We start from the raw sequence: 18,320 nt of genomic DNA, 5'->3' as shown, positions 1-18,320 counted from the left end.
AAAAAAGGTTCCCCAGTTGGTTGCAGTAATAAAACTGGTATAACTGATGCTCTGTTCAAAGTTGGAGACATCACAACACTTTGGGGTGACCTGGGAACACTTCCCTGAACACTTCTCAAAAGTGGTCCCAGATCATTCATTGCATTTGATTTTTATTGATTATCTTGGTAATATAAAGAGCCAAATAGTATAATGAGGGGTTGAATATCTTGGTAATATAAAGAGCCAAATAGTATAATGAGGGAGATGAACAAATCACTGAACTATAAAGCACAGTAGTAAGTGCAATAAGAATTCAGACAGAGGACGTAAGGGAGAAGATATTACCCCAACTTGTTAGAAAGGACTCTGGAGGCCCCTGAACTGAATCTTGAAGGATAAGGGGTGTGTTCTCGAGAACATGTTTGTCTTAGGAAATAGTACAAGCTATGGCAGTTTTGGTGACCAAAGTATAGCATGTGTTTTGGGAAGGGGACACTATCTGAAGGTCTTATGTTTCTTTTTAAAGCAACTGAAGGTCATGAACAGGCTCTGAAGAATTTTAAGCAAGGTGGTAATGACATATTTGCATTTTATAAATAGATTCTTGAAAGACAGGCAAGAGAATTGGTATTTGTGATTTAAAGACCACTGAAAACAAAAGCAGAAGTAGCTTATTTGACTGATTTTAAGCTTATTTGACTGATTTTATAATAAGATAGTTTTACGCGATTATGCTACTTAAAAGACAACAAGTTTGAACTGAACAAAAGAACAAGTTGTGGCTCAGTGGTAGAGTGCTTGCCTAGCATGTGTGAGGCACTGGGTTTGATTCTCAGTACCATGTATAAATAAAATAAACTAAAAAGATAAATTTTAAAAAGTTGATATGTTCCTTTCTACAGTGAAAGAAAACTACTCTGTTTTGATGAGCTTCAATTCAATAAGAATACTTTTGGTGAAAAAGCTATAAAGGACAATGTAATATTAAAAACAATTATCATTTTCAAATGAAAGAACAGGGACACATTGCTAAGAAAGAGAACAGATATTCTCAAAGATGCAAATCTGATTGTAATCATAAGTTATAAAAATTTTCTTCATAAGTACAAAGATTGTTTATTATTAAAAACTTTAATTTAATTGATTAATTTTAATAGAATTAGTTTTATAATTGCTTTTAATTAGTTTTGTAAATGCATAATTAATATAAGGTTATTTATAAAAACTTTACAATTTTCTTTTAGTTGATTTTGTTTTAAAAGACCCTAGAGAAAAAGAAGATGATAAAAAGACAATTGAACTTCCACCCCATCGTGCTGAGTAAGTGGTCGAGTTTCTCTAAGAATATTGATTTTATGTGACTGTTTATGTTTATATAATATATTTACATGCCATGTTTTCTCATACACATGTTTATAATTTATATCTAAACATATGCATTAGATAATTACATATGTGTATGTATATATTTCGTATATTCAACTAATTTTTATTATGATCTTTATTGATGTATTTAAACTATAGTATGTTACATTTACAAATTGGTGAATAGATGGACAGATGATTAATCACAGGGACAGATGTACACTTAGATGGTGGAGAGAACCTGAAATGTCTTTGTGTCTCCATAGCAAGTAGTGAAAGGCTTCAGATGTGGTGGGGTATCAAAGCTTGATGATAACTTTCATAAAAACACATTTGGGAACCTGTAGAAAATATGCATAAATATGGAAAGCAGTATGGAGATTCCTTGGAAATCTGGGAATGGAACCACCATTTGACCCAGCTATCCCTCTCCTCAGACTATACCCAAAAGACTTAAAAACAGCATATTACTGGGGCACAGCCACATCAATGTTTATAGCAGCACAATTCACAATAGCTAAACTGTGGAGCCAATCTAGATGCTCTTCAGTGGATGAATGGATAAAAAAAAATGTGGCATATATACACAATGGAATATTACTCATCATTAAAAGAGAATAAAATCATGGCATTTGCAGGTAAATGATGGCATTGGAGAAGATAATGCTAAGTGAAGTTAGCCAATCCCCCCAAAACAAATGCCAAAAGTTTTCTCTGATATAAGGAGGCTGACTCATAGTGGGGTAGGGAGGGGGAGCATAGGAGGAATAGATGAAGTCTAGATAGGGCAGTGGAGTGGGAAGGATAGGGAGGGGGCAAGGATTAGCAAGGATGGTGGAATGTGATGGACATCATTATCCAAAGTGCATGTATGAAGACATGAATTGGTGTCAACATACTTTGTATACAACCAGAGATATAAAAAATTGTGCTGTATATGTGTAATAATAATTATAATGCATTCCACTGTCATTTATTTTTATAAAAAATCAATTAAAAACTCAAAAAATTAAAAAAAGAAAATATACATATATATTATGTCTTAATTTAGTACATGGATTAAATTATAGACCATATAATGGGAAAATTCACTTGCTGTATATTTTCCCTTAAAACTAATTGACATTTAGGAATAAATCTCTTAAATAGTTTGAAGAATGGGACTTATATAATTAAGAAGCAATTCAGTTTTACTTTCTTTTTTTTTTAATTAAAAATGTTCCCCCAAAAAAAGAAAGAAAAGAAAAAGGAAAAAAAAGAAGAAAACATCAAGTAGCCACTTATTTTCTGTGGAGAACATCTGTTCTCCTGGGGAAAGACAAGAATTATCCTTCATAATTATATCGGAGGTATTGCAATCACACCTGAAAAGCTAAATTAATCTTACTATGGAGCAAAACAGGACAAACTGTTTAAAATCCGTGAGAATAAAACATTATAGTAAAAAATGGATATTGAAATATACAGAGGCTTGAAAATACTGTAAGATGAAAACACATTTAATATGCCTACCTATTGAACATCATAGCTTACCAACATAGTCTGCTGTGTTCCACAGTTTACCTTCCTCATTGCATGGCTAGCTGTAAGCTGCAGTGCCCTGCTACTGCCCAATATCATGAGAACTATTATCACTGCGGCATATTGCCAATCCTGGAAAAATTCAAAATTCAAAGTCCATATTCTACTGAATGTGTATTGCTTTTGCACCATCATAAAGCTGAAAAATCCTAAGTCCAACTGTTGTAAGTTGGGAACCATCTGTATTCTGAAAGATAAAGATGGCATATATTTAATATTTAAAGGATGATTATTTAAATCATTGAAGTTACAGAACAAATGGGTCTTCAGTTAAGAATGTTAAAGGATATCTGTGATTTGAAAATGTTCTTTACACGTTAACAGATGATAATGTTCAAGGGAATTTCCACAGGCAAGTTGGACTGTGTCCTTAAAATATTTTAAAAATAAAGGCAAAATCCAAATGTTGTATACCCTAAAATTAACAGAGTTTTTTCACATATGAAAGATATCTGGCTACAAAGATATCATTGTAAGTTATTTGTAGACTCAATCAGATCAAGTATTTACAGACAAAAATTAATTTATGTGCTAAAGATTAAAATTTAGTTGGATAATCATTATTATAATGAAATTATACTAAGCCATATAGAGTATATCCTGTATATATTTTTAAAAATAGTTGAATATTGTATTATTTATTACGTGACATTTTTATTAAAAGCAAATAATTATTGCTAAAAATTTGCATTTATTGTAAACATACTTCTTTTCTTTCTTTATTCCTTTCTTCCTTTCTTTTTCTTTTCTTTCTTCCTTTTTTTTTTTTTTTTTGCTGTGTTGGGGATTGAACTCAGGGTCTTATGAATATTAGGCAATCACTCTATCACTGAGCTATACTCTAGCCCAATACTTTCTCTTGATTATTAAAAATAAGTAATTAAATATTTTTTCTTTGTTTTCAGGATGGAAATTCTGCCAAAACCTTGGAGAACATCTTTTTTAGCTGCAAGTAGTTATATTAGGGATCACTTGAATGCAATGAATCCCACGATGCTGGCTGTGCTAGATTTGTGGCACAGTACTTTTAAGTGAGTATTTATTTCTGGATTTATTGAGGTTTTTAAAAGAGAGATAAAAGTTATTTGTATCACATCTTTTTTAAAATATTTATTTTTTAGTTGTAGTTAGACACAATACCTTTATTTTATTTATTTTTATGTGGTGCTAAGGATCGAACCCAGGGCCTCCCATGTTCTAGGCTAGTGCTCTACTACTGAGCCACAACCCCAACCCTGTATCACATCTTAATTATTTCTATTATTAGTTTAACTGCAAATTAAAACATGAATTAAAAATACAAGGTAAATATTCAAAGTATTCAAACCTGGTTTTAAGTACACAATATAGATATACATAGAGTGAGTATTGCCTTTTATTTCTAACCCAGTTCTGCCCTTCTTCCTCAGTTGAATACCGCAAGTACTTTAAGGATAATTACAGATAAGAGGCTGAATTATCATACTTTGTTTAAATTACACAGAACTTTAGTCTTTACAATCCTTTAAGGCATGTGGTAACCTGGTGACTATTGCCCAAGTGAGTGATGTGAGGTAAAGTCCAGGATGACTGCTGGGAATCATGGCCTGTCTCCCAGCTCTTGTTTTGGCTGTGTGACGCAAAGTGTTTGGCAGCTGAATGTGAAGCTTGGTTGGTAGTTGCTGGTGGAGAAAAAGAACTTGGCCTCTTAGGGTAAAGAGAAGGGTTCAACATGCTATGCTGGACCTTTAGCTTCACTGTCCCTTGCATTTCAGTCCCCTTCCAAGGACCTGGGAAGCATTCTGGTAATATACTCACATGCATGTATATTTTTAAAATTTGCAAAAACAAATGTAGATTTATATTATTTTTCTTAAAAAGGACATCTCTTCAGGTTTTCCAAAACCTGTATCTGCCCCTACCCTTATGATAGATGAGATGGCACCCTAGTGTCCAAAGCTGGAGTACAAGGGTGGTCTGGCAAGCCTATCCTCACCACCCCAACCACAGGCCCTGCTTGCTTACATGTAACCTGCTCTCCAGAGTTTTCAGGGTTTTATTGCATAGGGGCACAATAAATGAGTATGTTATTCTGCCTCCTATAGAACAGCCAAGGGAAATACACTTCCTTTAGAACTACACTAAGTATATGTGTGTTAACAGAAGCACAGGCGGTGTCCCTGGCCTTGGAAACCCTCTGTACATACCCTCTGGGGCCTGGCCAACTAACTTCTCTGAACTTCTAATATCAGATTCTAAGGGCACATGAAGCACCTAACCCCCATTCCAGCTTGCCCAGCTATGTCTCTATCAGCACAGACTGGTTCTCCCTAGGCTTCAATTTTTCCACATATAAAATGATTGCTTGTTGAGTTCATGGTGTCTAAGGCCCCTTTCTTTTCTTACTCCATCTCTCTTTTCCTTTCTTCCTTTAACAAATTTTAAATTTAATTTCTTTTTTCGTATTTTAAAGTGGTTTATTATAGTTGTATATAATAGTGGGATTCATTGTTAAATATTCATACATGCACACAATATAGCAATATGATTTGGCCAATATTATTCCCCAGTATTACTCCTCTCCCTTTTCCTCCTCCCTCCCCTGGGTTCCTTTTCTACTCTATTGATATCCTTTCAATTTTCATGTTTCCCTCCCCACCTTTCTTTTCCTTTTTTTCTTTAGCTCCTACATCTAAAGGAAAACACACAACCTTGACTTTGAATTTGGCTTATTTCACTTATATAATGTTCTCAAGTTCCATTCATATTCCTCCAAATTATATAACTTCATTCTTCTTTATGGCTGAATAAAACTCCATTGTGTATATATACCACATTTTCTTTATCCATTCACTTATTGGTGGGCACCCAGGCTAGTTCCATAGTTTTGCTATTGTGAATTGTGCTGTTAAAACATGGATATGTATGTGTCACTATAGTATGCTGATTTTAATTCTTTAGGATAAATACCGAGGAATGGTATAGCTGGGTCATATGGTAGTTTCATTCCTAGTCTTTTGAGGAAGCTCCATACGGATTTCCATAGTGGTTGTACTAATTTACAGTCTCTCCAATAGTGTAAAAGTGTTAATTTTTCTCCATATCTTCTCTAGTATTTATTGTTTGTACTTTTGATGGATGCCATTTTAACTGGAGTGAGATGAAATCTCAGTATAGTTTTGATTTGCATTTCTCTAATTGCTAATGATGAACATTTTTTTCATATATTTGTTGGCCAATTGTATTTTTTCTTTTGAGAAGTATCTGTTTAGTTCATTTGCCCATTTATTAATTGGATTATTTTTGTGTTAAGTGTTTTGTGTTCTTTATATATTCAGGATTTTAATTTTCTTTCAGAAGAGCAGTTAGCAAAGATTTCCTCCCATTCTGTAGGTTGTCTCATCACAATCTTAATTGTTTCCTTTGTGTGCAAAAACTTTTTAATTTGATGCCATCCCATTTATTAACTCTTGGCATTATTTCTTGAGCTTTAGGGGTCCTATAAAGAAAGTCATTGCCTGCACATATGCATTTTTTTTCTAGGAGTTTTATAGTTTCTGACCTAATTCTTAAGTCTTTATCCATTGTGAGTTGACTTTCAGCATTGCTTTTTTGGCTTAGAATTGTTTTGGCTATTATGGGTCTTTTGTTTTTCCACATGCGTTTTAGGACTTTTTCTGGTTCTGGGAAGAATATCATTGGTATTTTGATGGAGATTGCTTTGAATCTGTATATTGCTTTTGGTAGTATAGCCATTTTAACAATATTATTCTCCCTATGCATAAATGTGGAAAGTCTTAAAATCTTCTTGTGTTTTCTTCAATTCTTTTTTATTTGTAGAGGCCTTTCATCTCTCTGGATAGATTTATTCCTAGAGTTGTTGTTTTTTGGCTATTGTGAATGGAATTGTTTTCATGACTTCTTTCTCACTAGATTCATTATTGGTTTATAAGAAAGGTATTGATTTTTGTATGCTGATTTTATAACCTGCATCTTTGCTGGATTTGTTTATTTGCTCTAGTAGCCTTCTGGTAGAGATTTTTGTATCTTCTAAGTATAGGATCATGTTATCTGCAAACAGTGATAATGTGACTTCATCCATTTTTTTTGTTTTTATTCCTGTTATTGCCTTTTCTTCCCTCATTTCTCTGACTAGAATCTCTAGTACTATATTGAATAGGAGTGGTGAGAGTAGACATTTGTATCTTGTTTCAGATTCTATATTTGTGGCGAATTACATTTATTAATTTGTATATGTTAAACTATTCTTACATCCCCGAGATAAAAACAAACTTGGTCATTGTTATGGTGTAGATATTAGGTGTCCCCCCAAAAGCTCATGTGTGAGACAAGGCAAGAAAGTTTAGAAGTGAAATGAATGGGTTAAGAGAGTCTTAACTTAATCAATATAAAAATCTCCTGATAGGGATTAACTGGGTGGTAACTGTAGGCAGATAGGGTGTTGCTAAAGGAGGTGGGTTCCTGGGAGCATGCCTTTGGAGTAAAATTTTGTCCTTGATGAGTGTAGTGAAACTTTCTGTCTGCTTCCTGGTGTGATGTCCTGAGCCACTTTCCTCCACCACACTCTTCCTGTATGATGCCAGGAGCAGTGGAGTCAGCCATCTATAGACGAAGACCTCTGAAACCATAATCCCCAAAATAAACTTTTTTCTTTCTCTCATTGTTCTTGTCAGGTCTTTGGGTGTGAGCAGTAAAAAAGCTGAGTAAAACTCTCATGACATACAATCTTCTTAAAATACCTTGTTGAATACGATTTGTTAATATTTTATTAAGGGGTTTGCATCTAGTTTCATCAGTGATATTAGTCTATAGTTATCTTTCCTTGAATGTTTTCTTATCTGGTTTTGGTATGAGGGTAATACTGGCTTCATAGAATGAATTTACAAGTGTTCCATCCCTTTCTATTTTATGAAAGAATTTGAGGAACATTGGCAGTACATCTTCTTTAAAGGCCTGGTAAAATTCAGCTGAGAATCCATCTGGGCCTAGGCTTTTTGTTATTGTTGAAGGTTTTTTTTTATTGTTTTATCTCATTGCTAGTTATTTGTTTGTTTTTTATGTCCTCTTTTTTAGCAGATCATATTTTTTCTAAGTTTTCCAATTTATCGGAATATAAGTTTTCAAAATAGTTCCTAATGATCCTCTGGATTTCTATACTGTCTGTGGTGATTTCTCCTTTTTTTATGATTAATTTTAATCTTCTTTTTCTTTTGGTTAGTTTGGCTAAGGTCTTATCAATCTTGTTTTTCTTTTCAAAGAAACAACTCTTTGTTTCATTGATCCATTGTATTGGGTTTTATTTGTTCTCAATTTCATTGATTTTGGCTTTTATCTCAATTATTTTATTCCTTTTACTGATTTTAGAATTGGTTTATTCTTGTTTATCAAGAATAAATTTGTTTATTTTTGTTTATCAACCAATAAACTTGCCTTTTGATGTAGCATTATATATTTTTATTTGGGATCTTTCTGATTTTCCCATGTAGACACTCATAGCTAAAAAATGGTCTTTTAGAAAGACCTTTATAGTGTCCCCTGATTTCTTTGATCACTCATTCATCATTCAAAAGTGTACTCAATCTATAATCTACATGTTTATGTAGTTATGTAGTTTTTGTAGGGTTTTTAGGTGTTGATTTCTACTTTAATTCCATTATGAGCAGATAAGATGAAGGAATTACATCAGGTTTTGTTTTTGCTAAAAGTTTCATTGTGACCTAAAATATGGTCTAGTTTGGAGAAAGTTTTCATGAGCAACTAAGAAGAAAGTGTTATTATTGGATGAAATATTCCATAGATGTCATTTAAGTTCATTTGATTTATAATTTTTTTTAGGTCTAAAGAGTTTTACTAAGTTTATATCTGGCTAACCTCTTTATTGGTGAGAGATGTGTGATGAAATCAGCCAACATTATTGTACTGGGGTTTATCTGAATGTTTAATTTGAGTAGTGTCTATTTCATATAATGAGGTGCACCAATGTTTGGGGCATAAATATTTACTATTGTTATATTGTCTTGTTGAATTATTCCCTCTACCAGTATGAAGTGACCTTCTTTGTCTCTTCTGAATAATTTTGACTTGAAATCAGGTTTGTCAGATATGACAGTAGCTACTCCTGCTTATTTACAGTCTGCCTATTATATCAATTTCCATCTTTAATTTTAAGCCTGTGGCCATCTTGTCTGTAAGGTGAGTCTCTTGAAAACCACATATAGTTGGGTCTTGTTTTTTTAATTTATTCTGCCATCCTATGCCTTATAATTAGAGACTTGAGAATACTTATATTAAATGTTCTTATTAATTCCTACCATTTTGATTTTTTTCTAATATTTAATTTGGTCCTGTTTCCCATTTGCTTAACTCATAAAATCATATTCATTCATTTGTGAACTTGTTTTTATTTGTTCTGTTTGAAGTATTTCTTGAATTTTTTTCCATAGTGCTAGCTTAGTAGTTGTAAATTCTTTTTTAAAAAACATTTTTTGTAGTTATATATGAACAGAATGCCTTTATTTATTTTTATGTGGTGCTAAGTATTGAACCTAGTACCTTGCACATGCTAGGCAAATGCTCTGCCACTAAAATACAACCCTGGCCCAGTAATTGTAAATTCTTTTAATTCCTGTTTACATTGGAAGGTTTTTACTTATTCTTGGATTCTGAAGGATAGATTATCTGGATTTAGCAATCTTGGTTAATAGTTCATTTCTTTCAGGGCTTTTAACACATTATTCCAAGCCCCCCTGAATTTTAGAGTTTGTGCAGAGAAAACAGAAGTAATTCCAATTGGCTTGCCTCTAAATGTGACCTTCATTTTTTCTCTTGAGGCTTTTAAAATTCTATCCTTCTTCTGTATATCAGGTATTTCAATTATAATGTGTTTTGGAGAGGTTCTTTTTTGATCATGTCTGTTTGGTGTTCTGAATGCATCTTCTATCTGGATGTCCATCTCTTGTTTTCTAGGTTTGGAAAATTTTCTGTTATTATTTCCCTGAAGAGTATATATATGCTATTAGCCTTTATCTTACAACTCTCTCCAATTATAGTGATTCTTAAATTTGGAATCCTAATGTTGTCACAGAACTCTTGTATATTCTGATCATGGTTACTTATTTTCTGTTCAAGGCTGGCCACTGCCTTCCAGCTCTGAGATTCAGTCTTTGGCATTGTCTACTCTTTTAGGGAGCCTTTCAATTGAACATTTTATTTGATTTATAATGTCTTTTTTTCACAATATTTGTCAAGAATATTTCACAATATTCTTTTTCAACATCTCTACCTCCTCATTGTGTTTCAAATTCATATCCTGCACTGTGTTCCTTAATTCACTCAGTTGTTTTTCTGTGTTCTGTTAGAATTCACTGATTATTTTATAATCATTATTTTGAATTCTTTACCTGATATTTCATCTACTTCAATATCTTTAAAGTCAGTTGCTGGTGAATTATGAATTTTAGGAGACATTTTGTTACCTTGTGTTTTCATATTTCTTGTTTCCTATATTGAATTTTATTCATCTGCTAGGATGGTTTTCTTTTCCACTCTTATGTGTGGGACCTTTTAGGGCACAGGCTTTTTGTTTTTTTTTTTTTACCAAAGTGTTCTAGAGTCATGTAGATTGAGACCCATTGTAGTTGTAGTCTCTACAGCCTTTGTGTTGATTTTGTCTGTTTTTGCTGTAGTAGTGGATATCCATGGGTAGGACTTGACAGCACCCCCTAGCTATTCTTCCTTGGGGTCTGGTTGTCAGTTGGGATTTTTATTTCTTTCTTCTATTCTTTGTATTAAAGTATTGCTGAAGTTTGACTGGTTATTTTGTGTGTGGATCAAGATGAGTTGTCTTTTGACTGCATTTAGTTCAGCAGCAATGTGTCTATCTTGTTAACTTGTAGTGTCCCTGTAGATTCCCAGTACCTCACAGAAAAGGGGGAAATGAAGAATAACAACAACCAAAGCAAACAGTATACAGCATTAAATAAGGATACAGTGCCTACTGTGTCATCTACAACAACAATACTAATTACCACAAAAACAGGAACATCGGAGTCAGCAATTGCCAACAGCAAGAACAATAAATAGCTGTGAACTAGGTCTGATGTTAATTAGTAGTTGTCTACTGTGTCTTCCACAGTACTAAAAACTGCAATCATGTGAATGGTGGGATATGGAGTTATATAAACCAAATAGTTAGAAAAGATGGTAAAAATTCAGTTCATTAAGTGAAAAGATAATGTGATATGAAGGTAAAAGAAAGTTTAGAATGTTCAAAACATGAATAGAGAATGCAGAAGAGATGTGGCAAGTAATAGCTATAAAGAAGGAGAAAAAATAGAAAAAACAAAGTAAAGGGAGAGAGGAGAGAACAAGAGAAGTTGGCTGTACAGAAGAAATAAGCAAGCAAAAACCAAACCAAATCAAAATAAACAGACCAAAATACTCAAACCCTCAAAAGACAAGGAAAATAACTATTACCAAAAAAAAATCTAAAAATAAGAAGATATGTACATGTATGTAAATGTTTGTTTGTGTGTGTGTGTGTGTATATATATATATATATATATAGAGAGAGAGAGAGAGAGAGAGAGAGAGAGAGAGAAAATACATATATATTCTCCACAAACAAATCAGTGCAGCAAGAACACATACATGCCAAAATAAAAATGGAAAAGAAATAGGAACAATGATTTTTTTTAATATTTATTTTTTAGTTTTCGGTGGACACAACATCTTTATTTTATTTTTTATGTGGTGCTGAGGATTGAACCCAGCGCCACGTGCATGCCAGGCGAGCATGCTACCACTTGAGCCACACCCCCAGCCCTAGGAACAATGATTCTTAATGAAAAATTGTCTTCACTGAGGTGGTCAAAATTGTTGATAAATGGATGGTCACTTCTACTGCCGAGTTTCTTTCTTTCCTTTTCTTGGGCTATGTACTGGGAGAGAGTGAGTGAGTGTTGGGGAAAAGATTAGGGATTGTTAACCCCTATCCCTTTTGTTTTGCTCACCAAGCTACCCACTGAATGACCTAAAGATGAAGTTGGTGACATAACTCTCAGTTTTCCTACCCACCAGTATAAGATAGAATGAGAAGTACTGTAATTGGGATTTTTGTCTTGACAGACCAAATAGGTGCTCTCCCAGGAAGGGGCTGCTGAAAAATTCTAAGAGGGAAGTTCTAGTGGTTGGAACTTAGGTTTGATCAGTCCTTATGGACTTTGTTGGGTAGAATCCTTGTTGGAGAGATTAGAACATCATACCTCCAGGGTAAGACAGATGCTATACCTGCTGGGATTCTGTATCTCAGGAGCCTTCCTAGAATTCTATTCCTGGGGCAGGACAGTCAATTCTCCACAGATCTCATACACTCTGTTGCCCAAGAATACTGTCTTCCCAGGTTTAGTCCTTATTCACTCTGCCTGATCAGTTAGTTTCCTCATCCTCTTCAGCTGGTCTTGTGAGCCACCAGAATCAAAGGGAGAGTGAGTTGCACTCCCCTTTGCATTTCTGACTTGAATACCCTTGGGCACAATCTTCTCTGTGTCCATTTACTCATCTGCTGGGTACACTGTAGGTCAAGATAGGTGCTTTCTAGGACAGTATGGCAATGTTTGCTACAATTTGAGCTTCTACAGCAAGTTGTGGCATAGCCTCCTCAAGACGGCTCCTGGCTCTCCAGGAGTTATGAGAAACATAACTTTTCAAACACCAGTTCTCTGTGGAGCCTCTGGATCAGCTAAGTTCAGGCTGCTTTTCTAATCTAACAGGATTTTTTTTTAATCACAAATTTATCTGCTGTGTGTCTCTGTTTGTATTACTTTCCCCTCTGCAGTGAACCAGCACTTCTGTTGCCGCTAATTGGCTCCAATCTACTCTTTCATGTTTTTGTTCAGTTCACCCAAATTTCTGAGTCTCTGAGACTCTTCCTGTTTGATATTGAGTTTCAGTGAATTCCTTCTTTCATCCACCTTATTGAGAATTAGTGCTCTTGCTGCTTGAATCCTTAGGCATGGAGCAACTGAAAGCATAGCCTTCTTCTAATTCATCATCTTCATCTCCCTAATTTTCTTGTACAGATGCATATGTAATTTTATATAAATATATAAATGTAATCATACAATCTTCTTAAGTACAGTCTTTCTTTATTTTGCTTGATTCTTATCTACCTTTCTTTTCCTTAGCTTGCCTTTCTTTCTATGAACCCAACCAAAAGATGCATGATATCAGTTAAGTGGATATTTTCAATGTTTTATGCTCATATAACTACATGCATTCGAATTACCACATACATATACATAGATACCTAGCAGAAATATACAAACATGTACCACTGTATTTTGCAGAAATCCCTATGACTAGACTGGTATAGATGCAGTTTATTCAAAGACATACAATTTTTCATAGTATAAATGAATCATCATTTTTCTCATCTTTACCTCCTTCAAAGATAATTCATTTTGCTTTTAGTTTCTCCTATTATGACCAATGCATTAGGAAACAGCCTTGTGTGCATGTTCTTATTTATTGGTACTTTTTCTTTCCATGGGATAGATTTCTGAAGGTGGGATTGATTGCTGGATCAATGCATTTTTGTGTTTTCATTTTAGTAGATGTTGCTAGTTCTTTCCAGGAATATTTGATACTTTACATTTGTGTCAATAGGAAAGGAAAATTTCTTTCTCCAAAACACTAGCTATGTGTACCATAGTATTTGTTTAATCAATCAATTTGTTTTTCATTGTTATTTCTGTTTGCATTTGTTGGGCTACTAGGGAATTTGAGCATTTTTTTGTATTTTTTTGGGTTATTTGTATATTTTTGATTGTGAATTTCCTGTTTATATCTTTTTTCTATTTTCCTCTTGAGTTCTTTGTCTTTTCTTATCAATTTATGACCTCTTAGTATACTAGAGGCTTTAATTTTGTGCCTGTTACCTGAAACAAATAAAATTACTACTAAAACTCAGATGTAAAATATATACATTGACTGTTATGTAGAATTTTTAAAATTTAACTTTATTGGTACATTATAATTATACATAATTGTCATATTCATTATGCCATTTTCATACATGCACAGAACATATTTTGATCAATCTTATTCCTCTGTACCTTCCTTTTCACTGCCCTCCTCACCCCCATGCCCGTGATCCCCTTGCTTTAATCTACTGGTCTCCCTTCTATCATCATTATTATTTTAATTAGTGCATTATAACTATATATAAATACAGGATTCATTATGGCATACTCATATATGGATATAGCAAAAGTTGGCAGATTTCATCCCCAGTATTTCTTCATGTTCTCCCTTTATTCCTTCCTCTCTACCCCTTGTTTGACTCTATTGGTCTCTTCTATTTTTGTGGGATTCTTTTTGTAAAATTCCTTTTACGATGAACATTTTCCCCCATATTTGTTGACCATTTGTATTTCTTTTTTTAATTGATTTTATTTTTTTAAATACATGACAGCGGAATGCATTACAATTCTTAATACACATATAGGGCACAATTTTTCATATCTTTGTATATAAAGTATGTTCACGCCAATTCATGTCTTCATACATGTACTTTTTTGTTTTTTAAATTTTTTTGCATTACAATTCTTATTACACATATATACCACAATTTTTCATATATCTGTTTGTATATAAAGTATGTTGACACCCAATTTGAGTCTTCATACATGTACTTTGGATAATGATGTCCATCACATTCCACCATCCTTGCTAATCTCCTGCCTCCTTCCTTTCCCTCCCACCCTTCTTCTCTTTCTAGAATTCATCTAATCCTCCCATGCTCCCCTTCCCTACCCCTCTCTGAGTCAGCCTCCTTATATCAGATAAAACATTTGGCATTTGTTTTATTGGGACTGGCTAACTTCACTTAGCGTTATCTTCACCAGTGCCATCCATTTACCTGCAAATGCCATGATTTTATTTTCTTTTAATGCTAAGTAAAATTCCATTGTGTATATAGGAGACATTTTTTTAATCCATTCATCTACTAAAGGGCATCTAGGTTAGCTCCACAATTTAGCTATTGTGAATTGTGCTGCTATAAACATTGATGTGGCTGTGTCCCTGTTTTTAAAGTCTTTTGGGTATAGTCTGAGGAGAGGGATAGCTGGGTCAAATGGTGGTTCCATTCCCAGGTTTCCAAGGAATTTCCATACTGCTTTCCATATTGGATGCACCAATTTGCAGTTGTATTTCTTCTTTTGAAAAATTTATGTTAAGATCATATTCCATTTGTTGGATTATTTATATTTGGTGTTAAGTTTTTTGAATTCTTTATCTATGCTGAATATTTATTCTCTGTTAGAAGAGTAACTGACAAAATTTTTCTCCCATTCTGTAGGTTTTAGTTGGTAGAAGGCTCATTATCATAAAATTTTTAAAAAGACATAAACATTTTCTTTATGCCAACTAAGGTCAAGCTAATGCATAGTGAATAATATTCTTTTATCTGATCCTTTCTGTTGTTTTAAACCAATGGTTTAAACTATTATTACAGTGCTGTATTTTTTTTCCCTGAGAAAATAGAAACAGTGTCTGGTAGTATTTTTTTTTTTTGCATCTTCTTAATAATAGAGCTACCTGAAAAAAATAGGAAATATTATCCCCAGAGATTTCATGGGAAATTGTACTGTAAAACCTTTCAATCTCAAAACAATACAGATGGAGCTTATGCCTAGAATTCTTTCTCAAATCAAATACTAAGGAACTAAGGAAATTTCTTCTCATGGCTATGAGGCAAAGTAAATTCCAGAGCTCCTTCTGAGCAGCTACTTCTTATTTGGTACTGTTCTACTACACACATCAGTAGCCTGATTTACAGCTACAGTTTTAAAATATAATAATGTTCAAATAGTTGACCAAGAAGATTGTGCTGTTGCATTGTTTTGTTAAGTTTATTGCATATAATGGAAAATACAAATAAATAGTAACTTAAATACTTTATCATGTATTTTATCAGGTAGAAGAAGCTTAAAAGATATACAGTCAATCCTTGCTGGATATAATATCTATTAGGGTCCTAGGCCCTGAGATTTTCCTTCTCTTTCATGACATCCATTTTCAAGGGTTCAAGTACTTGCTGCTAGTGCTCCTCATTTTACAAAGCAGTAAGGAAGCAAAATATATACAGCTTGCTCTAATGGCATCAGAAACCTTGAAGGGAGTCTTCATAGAAGTTCCACATAGCACATTGCTTAAATTTCACTGGCCAGAGTTCAGGCAAGTTCTGCAAGGTTGGGAATATTGTACTACATTTTCAAAATATTTTATTTAAAATACACATAATGAGAGAAAATTTTTGTCATCTATTCTTCCAATGGAGAATTAATATGCAGATTTTATACAACAACAAAAAGCTCAACCCCCCCAAAACAAATAACCCATTAAATAAGTGGGCAAATGAATGAAACAGACACTCTCAAAAAAAAGTAGAAGTGGCCAACATGTATAAATATATAAAATGTTCAATATTTGCATTTATATAGAAATATAAAAATGTTCAACATTGTTGGCCATTAAAGAAATGCAAATCAAAACTACATTGTGATTCCATCTCACATCAGTCAATGGCAATAATCAAGAATACAAATAGCAATGAATGCTGTTGCGAATGTAAGGGAAAAAGGAACTCGTATACACAGTTGGTAGGAATGTAAATTAGTACAGTCACTGTGGAACTCAGTATAGATGTTCCTCAATAAACTACAAATTGAACTACCATATGACCCATTTGTACCATTTCTTGATATTTATCCAAAAGAATTAAAGTTAGCATATTTTAGAGATGTATGTATAATCATTGTTTATCTCAGCACAATTCACAATAGCCATGTATGGAATCAGCCCACATATCTGTCAATAGGAAAATGGATGAATAAAATGTTTATCCATCTACCAACCTACCTACCTACCTATCTATCTATCATGGGTTTTATTCAGCCATAAAAAAGAACAAGATTATGTCATTTGTTAGGAAAAATGGATGAATCTGAAGACCATCATATTAAGTGAAATAAATAAGATTCAGAAAAACAAGTTTCATATGTTTTCTCTCAAATAGGGAAAGATAAAGAAAATAAAAGATGTCATGAAAGTAGAAGAGAGAGTGTTGAGGTACAGAAAGGACAGAAGTTGGAGGCAGAAGGAGAAGATAAGGGGTGGTAATGGGGAGTAAAACTAATCAAATTATGTTATGCACATGTACAAATATGCCACAATGAAACTCGCCATTCTGTGTAATTAATATGCATCAATAAAAAATCAATGAAAACATTAAATAGTGCAATTGTCTAGAATAACACACTAGAAAGTTTCTCTGGCAATGGTTCCCTGTTTATGCCTAATGTATTGTCAATGTCCTGTACTAACTGCATCTTAATTTGAGATGAATTTGTAGCTTGTGAGAGAAAGTTTGCAATATGTTTTGTTTACTAATCAGTATTTTAGTCTTTACATAAAATTTAAGTGTGATTTTTTTTTTGAGTTAGTGTTTTAATAACTTGTCCAGGCTGGCCTCACTCAAATTCATTATCCTTCTTTCTTAGCCTCCTTTGTAGCTAGGATTATAGGCACATACCAGCACGCCCAGCTTAAATGTGGTCACTTTTTTTTTCCAGCTTTTGTTTCTGTTTTTGATACTGGATAAAACCCAGGACCTCATTCATGCTTCACAAGCACTCTACCACTGAGGGACATCCCCAGACATTTTCTAATTTTTATTTTGAGTCTGGAACTCCCTAAATTGCCCAGATTGGCCTTGAACGTGTAATTCTCCTGCCTTTTTCTTCTGAGTAACTGGAATTATGTGCCACTATGCTGAGAGCTACAGCCAGTCGGAATGAAGCATGGCATTTTGCCAGAAGGGAGTGGTTGAGAGGTGATACCAGCGAGCCATTGAGATGATGATGGTTAAGTTAAGCTGTGTATTCAGTTGTATATAGACCCCTGCTGTCCGCCTCCGGCTGCCCACTACTTTGGAGTTCCATTGGTTGATGGTGGAGGGAGTTCCGGTTGGTGTGTGGTGTCCCTGGAAGGGCCATGTGGGTGGCGTTCTGGGGAGCTCGGAAATAAAGTTTGTTCCTGCTTGAGTGGCTCATGATTTGTGCCCAGCCAGACTGCGGCACCACTATGCTTGGCAAAGGTGATGTTTTTTTTTTTTTCTTTTTTTTTTAAATTTTTTATTGTTGGCTGTTCAAAACATTACATAGTTCTTGATATATCATATTTCACACTTTGATTCAAGTGGGTTATGAGCTCCCATTTTTACCCCATATACAGATTGCAGAATCACATCAGTTACACATCCATTGATTTACATATTGCCATACTAGTGTCTGTTGTGTTCTGCTGCCTTTCCTATCCTCTACTATCCC

The 18,320-nt window shown here is 33.9% G+C and overlaps 1 protein-coding gene across 4 annotated transcripts in view; it reads left to right on the top strand.

Annotated features, from left to right (window-relative positions):
• Dnah7 (dynein axonemal heavy chain 7) overlaps positions 1 to 18,320 on the top strand; it is a 304,117-nt gene that overhangs the window by 32,787 nt on the left and 253,010 nt on the right. For all 4 annotated transcript variants that reach the window (XM_048808207.1, XM_048808205.1, XM_048808204.1 and 1 more), the window contains 2 exons: positions 1,227 to 1,302; positions 3,834 to 3,959. In XM_048808207.1, the coding sequence (XP_048664164.1) occupies positions 1,227 to 1,302; positions 3,834 to 3,959 (202 nt within the window). The remainder of the gene's footprint in view (positions 1 to 1,226; positions 1,303 to 3,833; positions 3,960 to 18,320) is intronic.

Source organism: Marmota marmota, unplaced genomic scaffold (genome assembly GCF_001458135.2).
Source record: "Marmota marmota marmota unplaced genomic scaffold, marMar, whole genome shotgun sequence".
NCBI lineage: Eukaryota > Metazoa > Chordata > Mammalia > Rodentia > Sciuridae > Marmota > Marmota marmota.
Note: the sequence above shows the minus strand (reverse complement) of the source record. Positions and strands in the feature narration are given on the sequence as shown.